Raw genomic sequence first — 21,510 nt, forward strand, 5'->3', positions numbered from 1 at the left:
TCAACTTGCATTCTGTAGACAAGGGCGCATGTTCTTGAGTACCCTTTGAAGACCAGTTCAAGTTCAGGGAGGGTTGGGTGAGGTTCAATTGGTGCTTTTGCTTGCTTTGGGCTGGAGTACCATATGCATTACATTTTAACTATTGGACCTCTACAGTCTAGTTTAGACTTGTATCAGGAGGAGGTATAAATGAGGCAGCAGCATGTATTAGGAGGCAGAATGAACTGTGCCATATCAGACTGCAGGGGGCATAAGCACATTTTTTTCCCCAACAATCCCTGTGTGGAAAACTAGCACAGCACACCAAGAGCTAGCTAAACTAGAACCACTCTCCCTAAAGTGCTGATTTTTAAAAACAAATTTCCGGAAGCTTTATCTTTTTACATGGGGAAACTTACAAATACGGCTTTGTCCACTGGCAGCATCAAGTGGCATAAGAAATTCTATTGCCTCATTCTGCCAAATATGCCAACAAGGGTCGCTTCAGCCAGTCATTCTCAGGATCTCTCACAACAAGCAACACATTTAATCTTCCTAGGCTATTTTGGAAGGACCCCAGTATTTGCGAAGTCCCATGCACAAGGCCAAAGGATCTTCACATACATCTCTTACCGCAGCCAAACTCTCCCTGAAAATGACAACTGATGTAGGCCTGTTTTGCAATGCCCCACACAATCATTCAAGCATGATGCAATCACAGGTTCAGACGCGATCATGACGAGCTCCTCTGCGTCACTTGTCCTGCGCCATTGAGTGGGCTGCCCGTAATTTTCGAGATTAAAAAGGTGGCAACTGGATTTCAAATGGCTTTTGCAGAGCAATGTAATCCTTTAACAAAGGGTGGAGAAAGCAAACCAGGCCTGCAGAACTCCTCAAGGACACATGGCTTGGACTCAAAACATAATAAAATCCTTCTTAATCCATTTTTAATGGGCACCTTAACCTCATGCTTCAACTTTAGATCACACTGCGTGGCAGCCCTTCCGCACCTGCTCCTATTTCAGACTCCAAACAAACTGGCTTTATTTTTTTTAATTAACAGTCAACATTCAGCATGTGGCGGATAGATCTTTTTTGGGAGGGGGGGGGGTCTCTCTTTTCATCAGCCACAAACACTAGGATTGTCAGGTTCTCCCATTATTAAGGTATCCCCACATAAAGTACAGAAGATCTATAATGTCAGGAGGGGTCAAAACAAGGTCAGAACAGGGGAGGGTAGTGGTAGGTGACGTGACAAACTTCCACCTGAGACTCTGGAGAGCCACTGCCAGTCAAAATAGGGCCAATAGTCTGATAATATAGAAGGCAGCTTTATGGGTTCATGAACCCACCCCCTGTCATATAAGTGTCCTCCCAGTGGACTCTAGTTATTACAGTTGTAGTCTGCCTTCTACCAAACAGCAGAGGGAAATATCTTTGTGGGTGGGAGCTGTCTGAGCAGTAAGAAGCAGGAATTTCAGTCACAAGACCCACAGACTTCTACAATTATGCTAAATATGCCCATGGGTGGGAAGAAACAAAGGGACGTATGCCCTCAGAATTAAGAATCCACCTGAGTACAGAAATGGACAATTATGACGTTGTCTTCTCACTTTGTTCTTGAACGCTTGGTGACTCTAATGTTCTCATCCAGCATCTCAAACCTTTGCTACAAAAGTGACATGCAGCCCCATTTTCTTTCTGCTTATTTGACTCGCACTGATGCTGTGCCTTTGATCTTCGAGAAGGGCGGGCCTTGCTTCTTTCATTCTTTTTTTTAATGACAGGGCTCGGCTCCGATTGCAGAAAGCCTTTAAATTCCTGTGAAGTTTTTGCTCTTCTGTTTTATTAAACAGGAAGGCTGATCTTTGCTCACAGAGGGACGGCCCATCTTGAAAAATGTTTACTTCCCCATGGTAACTGCCCTTAACAATGACTGCTGTTATTCCCTTGTTAAAGAAGTGAGGGCCGCACTGCCAAGGGGAAGGGAAGCCGAGTGAGTTCCTCAGCAGCCTGTGCAGGGTGGCGGTGGAGGGGGTTGCTGGTCACATGAGCTCCAAAAGGAAGAAAGCAAGATCTGTTTGGCTGCATCTCCTCTACATAAGAATCACAGGATGCTCCAGAGCCACAGGATGTGTGTCACAAAGCCTACATACAATCTCCCCCTCTGCCTTGCTAAAATCTTAAGTGTGGGTTCCCCTCCACACTCTCATGTTGCCCCTTAAGCCTATGATTTATTTTTCCTCCTGTGACTGGTAATGGGATGGAAGTGGATTTGTTCAACAGTGGGGTGCTTTCTTTACCCACAGGAAATCCCAGGTTTAGTCCCCGATGTTGCCAGTGAAACACTCTCAGGAAGCAGGTGTTCAGAATAGCCCCTCCTTGCACAAAATACTGGACAGCTGTTTCCATTCAGCATAGACAACACAGAACTACATCAACCCAAAGGCCCAACTTGGTATGGAGCAGCTTCACGTCCTCCAAGATGCTGGCAACGATTCACTTCCATCATGGTAGGTAGAAAGTAAAGGATATCCTTTGAGAATGCCCTTTGCAAAGGGGCTGGAATTGCACCTGATCATTCTTCAGACATATGACTGTTTCTTTCAATATATGGCATCCCATTTTCTGCAGTACTCAACAGGATCCACAGGGAACTGAGTCAAGCTCTTACTTGGCCTAGCCTTAATCTAGATTCAAGTTCTAAGAGAGGTGTGACACCTAAGACCACAACTGCACTTTTGAGAAATAATGCAAAACTAATTGTCGATTAGAGAGTCCCACTCTCACTTTAAGGATGAATTAAGGCTAGTCACAACACAAAACACTCTCTCTCTCTCTCTCTCTCTCTCTCTCTCTCTCTCTCACACACACACACACACACACACACACACACCCCTCCTTCACAGGGTTGTTGAAAGTCAAAACAGAATAGGAAATAACTGTGTAAACTTGGGGTCCCCAACCTTTTTGAGCCTGAAGGCACATTCAGAGTTCTGTCATGGCATGGTGGGTGGGTGGGTGGGTGCACATGGCACAGGAGGCTGAAACAGCCATAAAATTATTGCCACAGTTTAACTTCAGTAGCCCAGTGCAGATTTGTGATGTGATGGAGGCTGCTGCCAAAGCCACATTTTAAAAAACCGCCAATCAAATCTCCAACAGCCAATCAGAATCCTTGCTAGGTAAAGCCCACTTCCTGAAAACACTTGACAGGCCTCGGAAAAGGTGTTGGCGGACACTATAGGTCCACTGATGTAAACTATTCTGAGTTTCTCAGAGGAAGAATGCGATAAAAACATGATAGAACCCCAACTGTTGATGACTGGCAAGATTCCCACCCCCAGGAATCTGTTGTCCTTCCTGTCTTACCATCCATGCTGTCAATTTCATCGCCATCCATTGAGGGCTCAGCATCGGTTACTTCAATGTCCGGCAAGGTACTGGGTTTTATAACAGACCTGATCGCGAGTCACATAAAGAACCCAACGGTTAGTGATTCTGTGGGGACAGTCCTTCCCTTATTCAAACCAAAAGTCCCTATCACTTAACTTGCTGCTCAAGACAATGTTCTACTTGCATGAGCAGCACAATACAAGGTGCTTTCCCCCTTAGCTATTAAAGCAACCCCCCCTCCACAGTGATCTTATCTCTATCTCTATGTCAGATTCTAATTTATACCATATTAAGTAACTACAGAATGTATTAGAATAACATTCCTACAACGGATACCTCAAGCTTTCTAACAGCGACAACAGCAGTTACCAGACCTTCCTGGCAGTGGTGAGATTCAAATAATTTAACAACCAGTTCCGGTGGGGGGATTCAAATAATTTAACAACTGGTTGTTTACAAGCACCCTTTTAACAACCGGTTCTGCCAAATCCCACCACGGCTTCCTGGTTTTCACAAGGAAGACTAAAGGGAAAGCTAATCAAAACTAGCATCGGCATTAACCTCTGAAGCATTCAGGACATGACACAGAAACAGACAGTGGGAAGAGGTGGCTTTGGCTCTCCTGTGCTTTAAAAAGAATCCTCCTGATGTGTAATAAATCTTCTCATCGAGGAGAAAGCTGATTTAAGCTTCTCTTCCCAATCTGTCCGTTTACTGCACGCAAAAATGGGTTCTTTGCAAACGCAATGAGCATTTCAAGTGACAATCTCCTTCCACCCCAACGTGGCGAAGTCCAGAACTCTATTACCCCAGTTCTGCATAGTGCATACTGCATAGAATGACACTGTGCAATGTTAGCAACAGACTGTGCCAACGGCAGAAGAATCGGCCCCAAAGCATATATTTTTGTACTCTTGTTTATGCCCCAGCCTGTGACTGTTTAGATTATAGAGCTTCAGAAGCAGTCTGCGACACCAGAGATGGTTATAGTATGCTAACTGTGAGCACAGCCTCAAAACAGCATGCTCAGATGGAATCTTGCAGGGAAAAGAGGAGTTTGCAGGAGAAAATAACCCCTTCCCAAAACTGCCATGCCTTTAAAATGTTTTTAAAAATGGCAGCACTGCTTGCATGGCACTTATAACATGCCGCCAGCTCTTCCAAGGGCATCAGGATTAAAAAAAAATCAGTCCATACATATGCACCCCGCACTGACCCATGTGCCCCTAGATTGCAGCCAGAGTGCCAGGAGGAGGAGGATGGTGGGGGACGGATGCGCTGGTTGTCATCCTGCATCTGCAAGCGGATTGGCCGGCGTAACCCCCAGGAAATGTTTAATAAGCCTTCCACGATGAATTCCCCTTCTTCCTGGATGGGAGAGAGCGGAAAAAGAGAGAGAGGCTTGCGAATGATTTAAAACAGGAGCTGTTATAAAGATACTCTGCAGAGCTGCCCCTGTTTTCACAGTAGCCTTCTACTTGTGACTCTGCACATTCAGACTGCATGCATGGGGGCGGGGAGGGCGGGAGTAGATACGAGTATGCTGGCTCCAACTCAGCGCAATCGCTGGCTTGTGAGCAGGACCCACATCTGCTCCTCCTCTGTGCGCACTGATCACAGCGGTTGGGAGGTTTGGGCTCTAGTACCTTGCAGAGGTGACATCTGCTCCTCATGTCTACTATTAGCACAATGTATCAATTATACAAAAAAATAGTCAAAGTTGTGGTATATAATCAAAAGGTACGCACATCTTCTCAATATGCATAATGTAAGATCCCAGAAACCAGTTGCTTTGGATTGCAAATAATTTTAAATTTGTTGTGGTGGGTTTTCCAGACAGTGTGGCCGCGGTCTGGTGGATCTTGTTCCTAACGTTTCGCCTGCATCTGTGGCTGGCCTCTTCAGAGGTGTATCGCAGAGGGAAGTCTGTTACACACTGTGTCCAGGGTGTAATTTTAACTTTGTTTTGTTTTAGCATACTGTGTGATGTTTCCTTTGGGTCAAGTCCAGAAAAGGAAATTCTCTCTTACCTCTCTGTGCCGTAGCTGCAAATTCTGACCTTCGTAGTACAAGTTATATGTCTTCAGGTGTAGTAGCAACTCGTTTCTGGAAGGGGGCAGAAGAAGCAAATGGAGAATGGATGACTCCCTCCTGGAAAGCAACACCGGGCTTGTGTACCTCTGTCCAAGATAGGGGGCTGCACCCAGAGGATTAGGGACTGAATGTGGAAACATAGTCTGGAGGCCCATGTGCCACCCTCACTCCTCAAGGGCAAAACACACAATCTACACACTAAGGGAAAGCAGAAGGTCTCCTGGGCTGGTGAAGCAAAATTGCTCAGGCAAGTGCTGGAAATCAAGGGCAACTAAGAGCTTCTCCTGTTCTGGAGGCCTCACGTTAAAAAGGATGTGGACAGAATTGAGCAGATGCAAAGGAGAGTGACAAAGGTGACCGGGACCCTGTGGACCAAGCCCTACAAGGGAAAGCTGAGGCACATGGGGATGTTTAATTTGGAGAAGAGGAGATTGAGGGGGACATGAAGGCTCTTTTTAAGTATTTGAAGGGTTGTTACTTAGAGGAGGGCAAGGAGCTGTTCCTGTTGGCAGCAGACGATAGAACTGGCAATAACAGACATAAGTTACAGGCAGAAAGGTATGAGCCTGACTTAAGGAAGAATTTTTTTTACAGTTAGAGTAGTTTTGCAGTGGAATCGGCTGCCTAGGGAGATGATGAGGTCCCACTCTCCGACAGTCTTCAAGCAGAAGCTAGACAAACACTTGTCAGGGATGTTCTAGGCTGATCCTGCATTGAGAAGGTTGGACTAGAATCAGGGGTCTGCAACCTGTGGCTCTCCAGATGTTCATGGACTACAATTCCCATCAGCCCCTGCCAGCATGGCCAATTGGTTGCAGACCCCTGGACTAGGTGGCCTGTATGGTCCCTTCCATTGCTAAGATTCTATTATTCCTGCTGGAACACACTCTCTTGCAAAGACGCCTTCCTTCCACTGTGAACTAGCACCTCCACTCGTTAAGAGACATCTTCAGACCTGCTTTCTTTTCAAAGACCTTCTTCCCCTTACATGGCAATAGCTGCAGCTCATTCTGTGCCAGTCCTCATTTCCCCTCTCTCCACAACTTCATGACTTGCAAATGTCTGTCTCTACATCTGTCACACGCAGACACAAAAAACCAGACGGAGCCCTAAAGGCATTATGACAAATGCATCCCCAGCTGCAAAAACTGAAGCTGTGTCTGAATCGGCCCCCTCCCACTGACTTACTTTGAAATGTATTTCTCTTTTCCACAAGGGACCAAGAGTATCTCGCTGCTGTAGTCCATCCTCAAGGGAGTCTTTCATTAGGACCTGTGTTGAAAACAAAGAAAAAGCTACTTTTGGAAGGAGCAGGAAGATGCCCAGATTAAGGTCTGATCAGACACCGGCTTGCCTGGAGGAACATTTGGAGAGGGAAATCTGGCTAGGAGCAAATGCTTCCATCTCATCCGACATGGTTAGCTACTGGGAAGCTGCAGAAAGTCCTAGGTTCAATTTTCGGCATTTCCAATTTAAATTAAAGAATCAGTTGACAGGTGATGTGAGAGAACTTGAGACCCTGGAGAGCCAATGCCAATCTGAGCAGACAACACTGACCGTGATGGACCAATAATCTGATTGGCAGCTTCATGCATTCCTGTACTGGAATTCCCCATTTTCTTCACATCTCTTCACCAGCTAGGTTGGCAACTCGGGTAAGTCAGGAAGCAAACCCTGTATGGGCTCATTTGGCTTAGCAGCCTTGAGTTGCCGACCTGCAAGAATTATAGTCCGGATTGCACCTACAGGGTCCTGAATGAGGCTACACAGGGGCTGTTTTTCCACAGAAGAGAAGCGTAGTCCTGCTGCACTTCACCTTCCATTCGGAGGAAAAGCAGCCCACCTCAGCAGGGTCTCGGTGCTCTCTGCCACTCTTAGGCCTTGCAGAGCTGAAACAAATCATGCCCAAATGAAGAATAAGCTTCGCAAAGGAAGGTGTTTCACTTACATAAATTGTGCAGACTGTAAAACTAATCTTTTCTGGGCACAGAGTTTTGAAATTTTCAGATAGCTTTTTAAAAAAATGCACAAATTCTGCACCATGTTAAAAATTGCACAAATTAAGTCAGATTTGCATAACTCCTCTTATTTTGTTTTTCCCCCCTGCAGTTTGAAACACTGCACATAATTTATTTTGAAAATATTATTGAGCCAGCTCTGGCTTTTGAAACTATCAGCAGGCTTTGCCCACACAGAAATGTATATATGTGTATACTGAAATTCTGAGCAAGCTGAATTATGCAGATAGCCATACTTCCAGCGTTTTCCTATGCTCCATGATGACACTATGGCATAATCAGATAACCACTTTTCATAAGTTAACAGGGGCCCACAAAGCAGAAAACTTATTTCCCAAGATGCTTAATCATGCACGAAACAAAGCCACAAACGGCAGGAAACGCAGAAACCTAAGCCAGCCCTCCATCCACCATTCGTTGTTTTCCTCCAAGAAAGGGAAAAAAACAGAACAGATACACTGTACTAAGAATATCACAACCACCCAGCAGCAGGTCCCGACTTCCTGCCTCTTTCTACCTAGTTTCAAAACCAGCTCGGTAATGCAGGCTTCATACCCTGTTTCCCTGAATATAAGATATCCCCGAAAAATAAGACATAGTAGAGGTTTTGCTGAAGTGCGAAATATAAGGCATCCCCCGAAAGTAAGACATAGCAAAGTTTTTGTTCGGAAGCATGCCCGACGAACAGAAGACAGAAAAATAAGACATCCCCTGAAAATAAGACATAGCGCATCTTTGGGAGCAAAAATTAATATAAGACACTGTCTTATATTCGGGGAAACACGGTAGTAACAACACTTGAGTATCTTTCGACATGTTTCCCATTGGAATTGCCAACCTTCAGGTGGGGCTGAGAGATCTCCTGCTATTATCACTGGGGGGAAAATACTCAAGACAGCTTTTTAAAATAATCTGCTAAACTAAGGCTCATGCAGAATAATGCACTTTCAAACTGCTTTCAGTGCTCTTTGAAGCTGTGCGGAATAGCAAAATCCACTTGCAAACAGTTGTGAAAGTGGTTTGAAAACGCATTATTTTGCGTGTGCGGAAGGGGCCCAATTCTTTTTGCAGCATTTTGGTCACTCTGGATCACAGCAAGTCCCTGGAGTCTTCAGGAATGCCACTTGGGCAAAGACAAAGGCAGATCCAGGACTTGCCAAGTGAGCATGAGACCTGTGGGGAGAACTCCACACTACTATAATGCCTGGCTGTAAAATAATAATTCTGCAGATTCCCACACATGCTTCCACCAAAGGCAGCTAAGCTCCTGTCCTCTTCCAGATGTTCTAGAGAGATTCCAAGAATTTCTTGGCAATAAAAATTCTGGACAGCCCCACTGTGACAGCAGGAGGGGAGGAGCCAGCATCTCACCAAAAGCTGAGCTTCATCAGGGACTGGGAAGCAGGGAATTAATTTTCCCCAGATTCAGCAGAAACTGTGTGGTGGTTAAATCAGCAGAGTTCAATGATCAGGTACTGTCAGGGATACAGGACCAGGAGAAGGCGCCTTGGTGGTACAAGGGAGGCACCACAATCTTTAGATGTTTCAGAAAACCTTTTGCACTGTCTCACCAAAGGCATCCAAAGGTCGCATGAACAGCATTTAATTTATAGAGTAAGCTGCCAGGCTCTGGCCTAGCTGAGAGGCACAGCTCTGCTGCTTAACCATTGTTGCCAAGAGAGGAGAACTCTGAGGATGACCAGAAGCATATTTATGATTTCATATCTGCTTCCTTAAAGCAGGAGCACAGCCAGAGACTAGAGTGCCGGTACTCAATGGATGTGGCCAAAAAAGCTCCAAGACCACTACCAGCTGCAAGCTGGAAAAAACAGTTCTTGGGCACCTTTGCTCAGCAACAAAATTTCCTGCGTGATCTGAGGCCAGCCACCTTTTCTTAGCCTGTCTAGCCTCAAATTACTGTTGCCGGGATAACTGGGCCCTGAGCTTCTTAAAGGAAGGGTGGGGGTGTAAGCAGAACTGATAAAATTCACAGGGTGAGGCAAGACATTTGTGGTGCAACACTGATATGCAGTATGGTGATCTAGCTCGAATAGAAAATGCGTGTACCACAGCATCACAACAGGGGCCCTCTGCTCTGTTTGTCATCCACCATGATGGCTTCACTCCTTCTTCCATCCTTCCAACCTACTCTTCTCTATCTCTGTGGTTCCATCTTTCTTGTAAGCCACGTTTTACATTCATCTTTGCTGAACTGCATCCATTTGCCATTGGCTCTGCTGCTGATTTCTGGGACACAAACACCATCCATCTCCCTGACAGGAGCAGTTCCAGTTTCCACACGAATGAGGAATGAAGGACAAAGGAGCAAACAGGGGAAAGGAGGGGAGGGGGTGGCAGTGCCTTGTGGGAAACAACCAAGCCTGCCAGATACTTACTTGAACATAAACTACACAGAGCAATCACATACATGACAACTAAACTAGATATCTATCACACTCAAACATAATCCCACAGCTATTTGAGGAAATCGTTCACCCCAGTGTAACCCTCTGCTCCTTGGAGCCAAGAAGCAGTCATTTAAAAACACCTCAGGTGGCATCTCTAGCAACATGAATACGGTGACGTTGTTGCCATGATGGGGGGATTGGCCCCCTCAAAAATACTCTAGACTCCAAACGTTCAGCTTTGTCTAACAAGAAAGTCACTAATCTTCCTCCCAACTAATATATAAGGGCATTCGACCCAGAGCACAGTAAGATATGACCAGTGACTGCAAAGGAAATGAAACTGACAAATGTTTCTGATCCACAAGATTTCAGAAATTCTGGAATCCTGAGCTGAGATACACCCTTCAAATTCCATTGAAGTCAATGGGCATAGAAAGGTATACTCTGTTGAGGATGGTACTGCCAGAGACTTTGGTTGGATTTAAGTTTAAACTGTTTCATACTGCCTGCAACTTCCCCTCCCACAAAACTTCCAGCTATAGACCTTGGACTTTCCTCTTGTCTCCAGCCATGCAGCAAAAGAAGCATTGTCCAGCCCAGCAGTCAGTCAGGGATCAGCAGGCGCAGCAGCAGGGGTGGGCTGGGGGGTAGCAATACTTGATTCAATGCAAGCCAAGACAAAGCCCCACATTTCACATCAATGGAAGCCTTGTCTAAAGGCGGATGTGGAGCTCTGCAAACCAACTCCATTTGAGTACAGCAGAGAAGTAACATCTTTGAAGCATGCTTAGAGCTACCACCTTTTGTTTACAAGAAAGCCTGTTTCTTCCCCATCCCTCAAGGATTTAACTAGTGGTGGGATTCAGCAGGTTCGCACCACTTTGGCAGAACCAGCTGTTAAAATGGTGCTTGTAAACAACCCGTTGTTAAATTATTTGAATCCCACCACCAGAACCGGTTGTTAAATTATTTGAATCCCACCACTGGATTTAACCTCTCTGAGCACATAGCATATTTCTTTCCACAAAGCATAAGAAAGCTTTCAACCCAAAAAAGACCAGTGAGTAAAGTGCCCATGAACATGTACACAGTATCTTTCCTTTGCAAAGAAAATATTTCCTTCATCTATAAAACTGGCATCAAAGTCTTGAACTTGAAACGCTTAAAAACACATATCAGTGGCCTGGTTGGGCATAGCTTTATTTGGGTCCCACAAATGGGAGACCCTCATGAGCCATACCACTTCTATCTTCTTCCCCAACCCAGCTTGCTCATGGCTAGTGAGAACTTCTGACTGGGGTCTCTACCAGGCTCTGTACAAGGAGATAAAGCAAATCTACCGGTAGTTCCCTATCGAGGCCGTCAGAAAGCATGGGATGATGGGAATAATATTTCCTATGCTTCCCAACAAGAATTGATGCCGCAGTCTGAGGCCAAGGTTGCATACCAGGCCTACCTGACAGAATCCCTACTCCAACTGTGTTTGAGAAAAGGCTGTGAGGCATGGTTATGAGGACTGGCAGCGTAGGTTTGCAGTGGGGAGATGACACAGCCTCAAATTTCAAAGAGTTAAATGGGAACAAATCTGAACTGGTCCAACAAGAAGGTGGCTTTTCAAAACTAGGCAAATGGCACTTTATCTATCACTGATCTAAATCAAGACTCTAACCAGTGGTGGGATTAAATAATTTAACAACTGGTTGTTTACAAGCACCATTTTACCAACCGGTTCTGCCAAAGTGGTGCGAACCTGCTGAATCCCACCACTGGCTCTAACCAAGCACCCCATTATTCACTTGCCACAGGCTGGTGAAAGTTACATCTGGTGAAAGTTACATCTGGAAAAACAAAATTGAGAGGAGGTTCCAGATCTCATAGATGGGGGATGGGGACTTGGTGATAACCTCACTTTTAGTCGCTATGCAGCCATCAAGATCTTGAAATTGTCGAAGGAAACCAAACAGGAAGTCTCCATGTAAAAGGAAACCAAGTTACATGATTATTCATCTGATTAAAAACGTGTTAAAAATAGAAGCCTGTTATATGCCTCAAGGATGACAATTGCTCAAGCCTTGTATGAGGAACTCTGCTTTTGAACTTCCAGCCGAGCAGGAAGTCCCCTTGTGATCTTCCCCTCCAATGGAACCAGGAGTACAAAGAGCCTCATGAGTGAGCCTCCAGCAGGTGTGGAGGCTTCCATTCTAGCATCTATGAAGGTGGCAATGTCCTCTAGCCAAGCTCAGCCTCCGGACCAGGAGCAGCAAACTGAGGCTCATTCCGCACATGCAGAATAATGCACTTTCAAACTGCTTTCAGTGCTCTTTGAAGCTGTGCGGAATGGCAAAATCCACTTGCAAACAGTTGTGAAAGTGGTTTGAAAGCGCATTATTTTGCGTGTGTGGAAGGGGCCTGAAAGAAGGGGAGGTACCTTCAGGCACAGGAATGATGCCAATGTAGGCATAACTGTTCATCTATTTTTATCCAGCCCTTCCTCCAAGGAACTTAGGTGTGTACATGGTCTCTCTTGCACAACAGTGTTCTTATAACCCTGCGAAGTAGGTTAAACTGAGAGCCCAAGGATTTAAACCAGGGTATCTCCAGTCCTAGTATCCAGTGCTGAACCACAATGTGGAAGACTCAGGTTCAAACCCCCTCTTTGCCATGAAAGATCACTGGATAACATTGAGTCAGCCATTACCTCTCAACCCTGCCTACCTCACAGAGTTGTTGCAGTGACAATAAACAGTAGAGACAGACGTTGTAAGCTGCTTTGGAGGAGAAAAGCAGGGACTCAATTCTCCCAAATCAGAGACTGCCCTCAGCAATTAGGGTTCACTGGAGCAGAAGCAATTCTTAAAGCAGCACTGTTTAAACTAGAAACTCAGCTCTGCCTCTTCCTCCCCCCGCCCCCAATCCACTCTTGCTTTACCAGAGCCCACAGATAACTCAGTATATGAGAAGTCACTGAAAATAGCAGACAAGGATTTATTCACTGGCTATGGATAACAATTATATAAAGATACCCAATAACATTGTGTGCCACAGAAGTTGGTGACAGGTTGTGGAAACAGAAGGGGCTACAGTTTGGTGACAAAGCACAGCTTCTGCATGCCCTAGGCACCAAGTTCAAACTCTGGCACCTCCAGGGAGGCAAGGTTGGGCAAGACCTCGCTGTGTCTCAAGTCCTTGGAGAGCCGTTGCCAGTTAGAGTAGAACAAGCTAGATGGGCCAACAACTAGGCTCGGTTTAAGGCAGCTTCTGTATACAATGGATGCACTGCTTGAAAACAAAAACAACTCCTTCACCAAGAAGCCCCAAATGAGGCATTAAGAATACATTACCATCTGCCCTGATCTGCAACCTTTACATAATTTATGCTGCTCCAAGACCTTTCTTTTGCAATTAATTTGATTTCTGTCACTGGATATTCAGAAAGGACATGTAGACTTTGGCCCCTTCCGCACATGCAGAATAATGCATTTGCAATCCACTTGCAATGCACTTTGCAGCTGGATTTTACTGTACAGAATAGCAAAATCCACTTGCAAACAACTGTGAAAGTGGATTGAAAGTGCATTATTCTGCATGTGTGGAAAGGGCCTGAGATTCACTGGACTAGAAGGCCAAGAAGGACACGGAGTTGCAATGGCCCTTGGTCATTTAACTTGAGCTCCAACCTATTCTGAGTTTCAAGGTTTCCCCAGGTACAAATGCACAAACTTCTATCAACAACCCTATGGATTTGAAACTTTTTTTGGCCGTTTCCGCACGGCCCCCGAGGCGCCCCCACACCGGCAAGAATTCTGCTGGCGTGGGGGCGGAGGCCGTTCCTCAGGGGAGGCCAGCAGAGGACAAGCGGCTCCGCATGGAGCCGCCTCTGCCCTCTTCACCGTCCCACTCACCTTGTCCCCGTCGTTGGGCTGCTGGCCTCTGAAGCCCCGCCCACGCTGCCCTCCGACCTCCAGGGGTCGGAGGACAGTGAGGGAGGGGCTGCAGAGGCCAGCAGGCCGACGACAGGGACAAGGTGAGTGGGACGGGGAAGGGAAACAGCGTGTTCCCGGCGGTGCTGTTCACACCGCGCCGCCGGGAACACGCTGTTGCGGCAAAAACAACCCTTTAAAAGGTTGTTGTTTAGGGCGGCCTGACGCTGCCCTGGGGGAGGGGGAGCGCAGTCAGGTCAGCGCTGCTGCGTTGCAGCAGCGCCGCCTGTGCGAATGGCTCCCTGGGGACAGCGTTTATCCCGTCCCCAGGGCGCCATAAAAAGGCCGTGCGGAAACGGCCATTGTTAAAAAAAAAGAGCACTGAGGATCCCAGGATGCCACATTCTGCACCAGGAAGTAACAACATGGAGAGTTGATTAAACTGACTCAGTGGTTATTTTCTGTCACTGGAATCCTGGAAATTGTAGGAGAAGCTCAAAGTCTGTAGAAAATTCCCAGCAAGCACCCTCGGCCTCACCAAATACAATTGCTTTTGTTGTTTAAAACTGCTTTTTTATCAATTTTCAAATGACAACAACAACAAAAATAACAACAGAAGAGAAAAATAACACACAATCATTCTATCAGAGAGAGACCAATGTCCCTTTTCCGTTAGGGTCCAGTCATATTCATACAAATAATACAAACAATAAACATACTTTTCCCTTGGGAATCATATAGAGTAACAATTTTTGTATAGAACCTTTTTGTTGGATTACCCTTTCTTCAAACTACTTAATACATAATTTGTTTCATAAACATGACGGATCTGTTATGTCAAGATTATTGTTAATACAATTGTATATATATATTTATTATCTTTCAAACACAATATCAAACACAATTGCTTTTGGCAAAGGCTAAACTGATTTTGCAATAATTAGATATGTTCTAAGCTTTTTGTGGGCATATGGAACGTGTGCAGTCTATGGGCAGCTGATAGCTAAACTGAGTTTGCAATAATTAGATATGTTCTAAGCTTTTTGTGGGCATATGGAACGTGTGCAGTCTATGGGCAGCTGATAGCAGCATTTTAGCACACTCCTGAAATTGGCAGGGAATCTGGAGGACAGGATCCCATGTCATGCAATCAACTGAAAAGATAACTGCCCCCCAAACCATAATCCAAGCTAAAAATAACTTCTTAGTCTATTCCCTGATCCCAAGAAACCCATCTGCTCTGCAAACTGGCAGCTGCTACCCAGCAAAATCTCAGCCTGTGAAGGCCGCCAGATTATCAAAAGGAACTCTGCTGGCCAACACCTGCACAAGGAAGCAGAAGCCTCCATTTGGAACCAGAGAGCAAGCCTTTATTGGCATACAGCAATAATAAAAACAGCAATAATAAGAACAGATTAAAAAGCATATACAATACAGGAAATAAATGTTAGGTCGAAGGAAATCTAATGGTGTTTAGTAATTTCCAGGAGAAAGTCTGCCACTATCATACAGAGAGAAGGATCAGGATTGTCCAACAAGTATAGGCTGACCAGACGTCCCGCTTTTGGCGGGACAGTCCCGCCTTAAAACAATTTATCCCGCGTTCCGCGGGTTTTTACAAGTGTCCCGATTTTTGGAAGGCTGCTGCACTGCCTTCTGGGGCACAAGGCAGTGCGGCAGCCTCCCGCGCACGCGGCCGCAGGAGTGCACGGCCTTCTGGGGCACTCCCGTTTCCTGCCCTGTCACAGGGCGGGAAATGGGAGCACCCCAGAAGGCCGTGCGCTCCTGCAGCTGCGCGTGCGCGGCCACCCGCCTACCCGCCCGTCCCGGTTTACAAAGGTGACCATCTGGTCCCCTTAAACAAGTAGTGTGATCTAATTAAATCGGGGAGATCGGGTAAATGTAAAGGAGTAAGATTCACATACTTGGATCTGATTTCCTTGAATCTGAGACAGTGTAGTAATTGGTGGGCCAGAGATTCAACTGAGCCATCATTACATGGGCACAATCTTTTAGCCTTTTCTTGCTTATTAAATCTGCCATGTAACAAGGCAGAAGGCATAACATTAAAGGAACCAGAGACTCTTTCTGTTGTGTTAGATTTTTAATGGCCATGTGTTAAACCCGGTTTTGGGTGGAGGGAGTTTAATCCTATCTCCTGGGGAGGGAGATTTTCAAAAATGGGCATGTAAAAGGCCAAGGGAGGGAAAGAAAAGCTCAGCCACTTCCACCAGCATCAGCTTCCAAACCAAGATTCCAGGAAGGGGCAGCACAACTTCAGCCTCTCTAAACGACTGCAGGAGGATCTGGCTCTAGGAGGCTGTGGGGTGTCCAGCACTTCAGGGCAGGTCTAGAACCCAGTGGCGTAGCACCCAAGGGACGGGGGCGTCTTGCCCCAGGAGCGCTGGTGGAGGGGCATGATGAGGGTGCAGTGGCAGCGTTCTGGGGTGGGGGCATGTGGAGGCGTGGCTGGGGTGCAGGCACACACGTGCCCCGAGCACAGTTCCCCCTTGCTACGGCTCTGCTAGAACCTCAAAATTCTTAAATCTGGAAGAAACAGGGGGCAAATGAATCTCACCGAAAAGGTTATTCCAGAGTTAAAGGATGTGATTTTTAAGCACACAAGGTTTTTTTGTGGCTCTTTGAACACATGCTTTAATTCCTACTTTTTCTATCACCATATTTAAGAGAGAACTGGAAGCGATGTGCTCAGTGATCCTTAACGTTTTCACTCTGTTCTCTTACTTGGTGTATTCAGCCATTTCCCAAGGCCTCTCAGATACAAATCAGCATCAGCGTCTGCCTCTTTCTCTGCCTCCCTCCTTTATCAGCTATACAGCAGCAGGCAGAAATTCAAGAGATGAAGCTTTGCCACTGCATCTCCCTGCAGGACAAAACTTCCAATTTGCATTTCCACCAGGCAGCTGTTTAAGATAAACCTTCCCTCCTGCCTAAGACACATTTCTGCAAGATTCTGTATTACTGTTCCCAGTTCCACAAGAAGGTGAGACTTGCATTTTAGCACTGACTAAAAAGATACGCTTAAACGGGAATTTTAATTAAGGGGGCTATGCAGTGGTGGGATTCAACCGGTTTGCACCACTTCGGCAGAACCAGTGGTTAAAATGGTGCTTGTAAACAATCAGTTGTTAAATTATTTGAATTCCCACCACTGGGGCTATCCTAAGTATCATTCTATCTGACTCTGATCAACGGCCTCAGAGGGGGAGGTAAAGGGAAATCAGTTTCCCTTCCAGGAATCTTCACAGGTTCCCCCACTGGTATATATTTAAACATGAAGCATATTTAAATCACTTTTCATTCTAACTCGCTGTCTAGGAACGAAGTGTCAACATGAAAAATAAGATCGGCTTCTATTGGGAAGTCTGAATATTCATGAAAGTTTGGCCCCTCTGAATTATTTTGTCTCTTCTTTCTTTCCCCTCCCTAAAGCAGCCGTGGGGGAGTGACGAGTGACAAGCTATAGGAGGGGGTGATGCTGACTGGCAGCAGCTGGAGTAAAAGAGAAGTAAAACCTCCTGGTATCTAAAAGACACAGCTACATATTATCTTGCCTACAGATCTGCCTTCTTGTTATTCACAGAAGCTGATCCCAGGACCACAACTGAGGTTTTTGCAGTGAGCTCTGTCTTCTGGTAAAGGAATATGAGCTAGCAGAGTTCCGTCTGTTTGCCTTTCCTTGCAGGTATTTCAAGTGATGGCAGAGCCAGAGGTAGGCTCTCAAGGAACACATATTCACCAGACCGGCCTAGGATCTTGTTGTTTAATTGTATCATTTAACTTGGCAATTTGCATTTTGGTATCTCTCTGTGAGTTACTTAAGGGAGAAAAGCAGCACACAAATGCCATGAATAATAAACAGCCATATATTCATAGTATGTCTGCCTACAACCAAAGAGAGAAGTTTTAACGAGATGAGAAAGTGGGCTCTCACCTCAGTCTATTTTGTACACTGAAAAATAAACATGGACCTGAGAAGTGGATTCTCAAATGCTTACATTTTAACCCTTTTAAAATGTAAGTTACCGTTTGGCTAATACTAGACTTCCGTTCTGTGCTTAGGTCCAGAAGACATTCCCAGCAAGTCAGATTTCCCACTCTGTGAAGTTCCAGCCCTTGCTCAAAGAAACTCAGCCTGGAGGCAAGTCAGACAGATCCTCCTGAGCTTCCAAGAGCGGAAGCTCTGAGCCCACTGCTGCTGAACTTGTGGCGGCGATCTGAAGCAGCTGTTCAGCTCAGCCCAAATGAAGCATAACATATTAAACAAGCAGCCAGCCCAGAGCAGCTCAGCGTGAGAATCCAGCCATTACTTTTATGTATCTTGCTTGCCATGTAGAGCATTTGTGTGCCACCTCTCCAGAAAAACTGCTCACGGCCGCTCACAAAATAGGAGCAAATAAAGCGACTTACGAAACAGGCAAATAGGTCGGGAGAGAATCTTGCAACCTAGAGCCATTGTGCAAAGTCATAACACACAAATGTTTTCCCTGGTTCTGAATAATTTATAAGCAATCTCTGCTGTTTTGCATAACTCGTTCTGCTTCTGGTAGCCATGGCAAGAAGCAGAGCAGACCAATAAGCCATCCATCATCTCCTGGAAATCATCTGATGTTTCAAGCATATCTTTACAATCATAAGACACTGAGAACTTGGACAAAGAGTGTCAAAAAACTGAACTTCAAATGCGGTACAACGTATTTTGCATTTTCCCCATGTGCTTGCATGCAATAAACAGGACACATGCAACCCCCCTTACTAAACTCTGCCTTATCTGGTTTGTAGGAGTAAAGTCAAGCCATTCTGATTTGTGGGGGTTAAGTAATTCTGACCAAACGTAAGGACTTCTGATTTCTCGGGAAGAATTAAACCTATGCTTTAATCTCTCCCAATGAAATTAAAGGGATTTAGAAACACTTGTCTTTGGCTGGATTTCTCCTAAGGTTTTCAAACAGTTCTCTTTTAGTTATCTTTAATTAGGCATTATATCTGGATTAAAACAACAAACCCAGGTCATAACCCAGCCAACGTTAAGCACTTGTAAGTTTAGTTTATTTAAAGGGGGAAAGTTAAGTACATGAAATGGAAGAAGGGTTGGATGTGCTTGCATTTTTGCTGGTTTGCAAAACAAAAAATGCATTGCATATAATTTGCTTGGACTTGGAATAAGCCCCTCCCCCCCTTTTTACTAGTTTATCTATCTGTACACACCTATGCAAATGTACACACCTATGCAAATATGACTGCCTGAAAGGAAGACAGTCCCTTGCAGTTCACCAAAGCTCAGCTGCCTTGTCATCTGGAAGCTTTTGTTCCTCACAAGAGGTGAATGAACAAACTGGCGGTTCTTTTTTTACAAATGAGAGTCTGGCCTGAAAGTGACACACTTTCAGCCAAACTTACCTCAGAGGATGGTTGGAAGGATGAAATAGAGGGGAACTACGCAAGCTGCCTGAGCTTGCCAGAGGAAAAGCAGGATAAAAACACAACTCGTAAATAAAAGGAACATTTAATCTATTTTCACTTGCCCCAAGATGTCAAGACTGGGTAAGAAAACATCAATATATTGACTGGCTGTTTGGCCTCTTTAAGATCTATGGTCTGCTTCATGGCTGCCCCCACCCCCGCAAACAACCAGCCAGATATGGTGCATGCATGGCCATTCTCTGTTAAGGCTTGGGAGGCTGTTTTATTTCCATGAGTCTTCTGAAGTTAAACCTGACTAACATTGCCCTTATTCCATGGAAGCAATGCTTGGGGATGTTTAGTTATTGCTGGGCTTCCTAGCTGCAAGACCAACTGTGTTTTTTATTTACGGGGTGAATTTTTATATTTGAAGTTTTTCAGACTAGGCTAGAACTAGCATTTCATTGTCATTGTCTGAATTACTGCTGTTTTTATTGCTTGTAAATTTCATTCATTCAATAAATGCTTCTTATCTTTCTTGTTCTTCAGTTGCTTCATATAAAGCAGAATACAATATTTTCAAACGCAGAAAAGAAGTTCAATTTGCATGCAAGTTCAATGTAGATCTTGTTGGCGGGGATAGCAAAGAGCTTTTGAAAGCATGCAGAAATTAGCTATCACTAGGGCAATCTGCATACAGCATGTGTGTTGCTTGCTCTAAAAATGAAATCTACTTTGCAAGAGGAGATTTACAGTGTCTCCAGTCTAAATTCACTGAAATCAATGGACAGAGACTGGAGTAACTCTGCATAGGATTCCACTGCTGAACAGCTGATGCCCGAATCCAAATTTGGGGGCATTTTCTTTGGTAAGCAGCCATATTTCGTTTTGTACTGAGCCACATTTGGCTCTACAGCCAGTGGTTGCAAACTAGATCATCCAAAGATTTGGAGCAAATCCTCAATAAACAGTCTTCAACTCTCTTTCTCTCTCCTTTCCATCCAGCTCTATAGAAGCACTGCTTTTATCCTGGACCTGTAGAATCAGATTTTAGTTGTGTGTTACTGTCATTTTTGTTAGCCACCTTCAGCATGGCAGAAAAAAAAACAGGATACAGATTTTCATAAACAAAACACAGTTGGCCAGCCACACCACTAAATGGAGCCTGGGATTTCTCCAGTCCAAAGACTGGTGTACAGAAAGTGTTTGTGGTGCCAGCTAAGAACCTACAATAACATATGTCTGCAACATAAGGGAGAGATATGAGATTCCCACCTTTACACACCAGCGAGGGGGATTTCCAGTGGCTGCTAGGAATTAATCTATGTGAGCGCTGGTGTAGTTCAAAGTTTGTTATTCATGCCACCCACCTCCAGCTTTCTGGTACAGGACAGGTAAAGTTCTGAAAGATAGCAAACGTTTTGCAGTCACTTGGATCTTATGGAGATTATTCTTGGGAATGATGACAACTGCTGGACAGACTAGTTGCTAAAATGGACTAAGAGCCAAATGCAAATGTAACAGGGAATAAAGATAAACATGAACATCCTCTATCGGGAGAGTCCAATGCAGGTGTGCAGAACCTTTTTGAAGATTGTGGTCTAAAGCCTACATATTCTGCAGATTTGCAACCACAACAACCACTCAGGAGACCAGTCTTTATTACACCTACTAAGCATGTGCAGCTGTTTGGCACAATTTAAACACAACTCTGTGCAAGGGAGAAGCTGTATCAGAAAGTCAAATTGCCAGAGCATTTGTGACTTAAAGGTAGAGAGAATCTGGTTTGCGTGCACAAGCTGTGAGGTCTCTGGCCTCTCCAGTTAAAAGGATCGGGTAGTAAGTGGTGTGACAAACCTCTCTGTGAAGCAAGCCCTGGTCCCCCCCCCTTTCCAGGTTTGACTCCCTCCTAGAAAATTGAGATGCCTACACCATTGCCCTGGAGAGCCACTGCCAGTTAAGTAGACAATATTGATAGACAATATTGACAGACAGTCTGACACGTGCATTCATGCTGAAATTACGTCTAGGTTCTATAGGACAAAACAAACCCTTGCTAATCTGAAAAGAAGGCAATATCTGCCCCCCAGTTCAGACACTGGGGCCACCTGGATCACATTTAGCCCTCAAGCCAAGCAATGTCCCAGCAGGCCTTCCCTTTTTGTTCCATATAAGTAAATAAATTGCCAGAAATGAATATCAAATATGGGCTATTCTACAACACATAGAAAGCTATAGTTGAGACTACACAGGCCGTTCTGATTATGGAGA

The 21,510-nt window shown here is 45.1% G+C and overlaps 1 protein-coding gene across 1 annotated transcript in view; it reads right to left on the reverse strand.

The window, feature by feature from the left end:
* RASSF2 (Ras association domain family member 2) overlaps positions 1 to 21,510 on the reverse strand; it is a 30,880-nt gene that overhangs the window by 8,010 nt on the left and 1,360 nt on the right. The window contains exons 2-5 of the mRNA XM_048512835.1: positions 6,658 to 6,741; positions 5,406 to 5,481; positions 4,592 to 4,743; positions 3,352 to 3,440 (exon numbers count right to left, since the gene is read on the reverse strand). Coding sequence (XP_048368792.1) covers positions 3,352 to 3,440; positions 4,592 to 4,743; positions 5,406 to 5,481; positions 6,658 to 6,716 — 376 coding nt within the window. The 5' untranslated portion in view covers positions 6,717 to 6,741. The remainder of the gene's footprint in view (positions 1 to 3,351; positions 3,441 to 4,591; positions 4,744 to 5,405; positions 5,482 to 6,657; positions 6,742 to 21,510) is intronic.

This window comes from Sphaerodactylus townsendi, linkage group LG12 (genome assembly GCF_021028975.2).
Source record: "Sphaerodactylus townsendi isolate TG3544 linkage group LG12, MPM_Stown_v2.3, whole genome shotgun sequence".
NCBI lineage: Eukaryota > Metazoa > Chordata > Lepidosauria > Squamata > Sphaerodactylidae > Sphaerodactylus > Sphaerodactylus townsendi.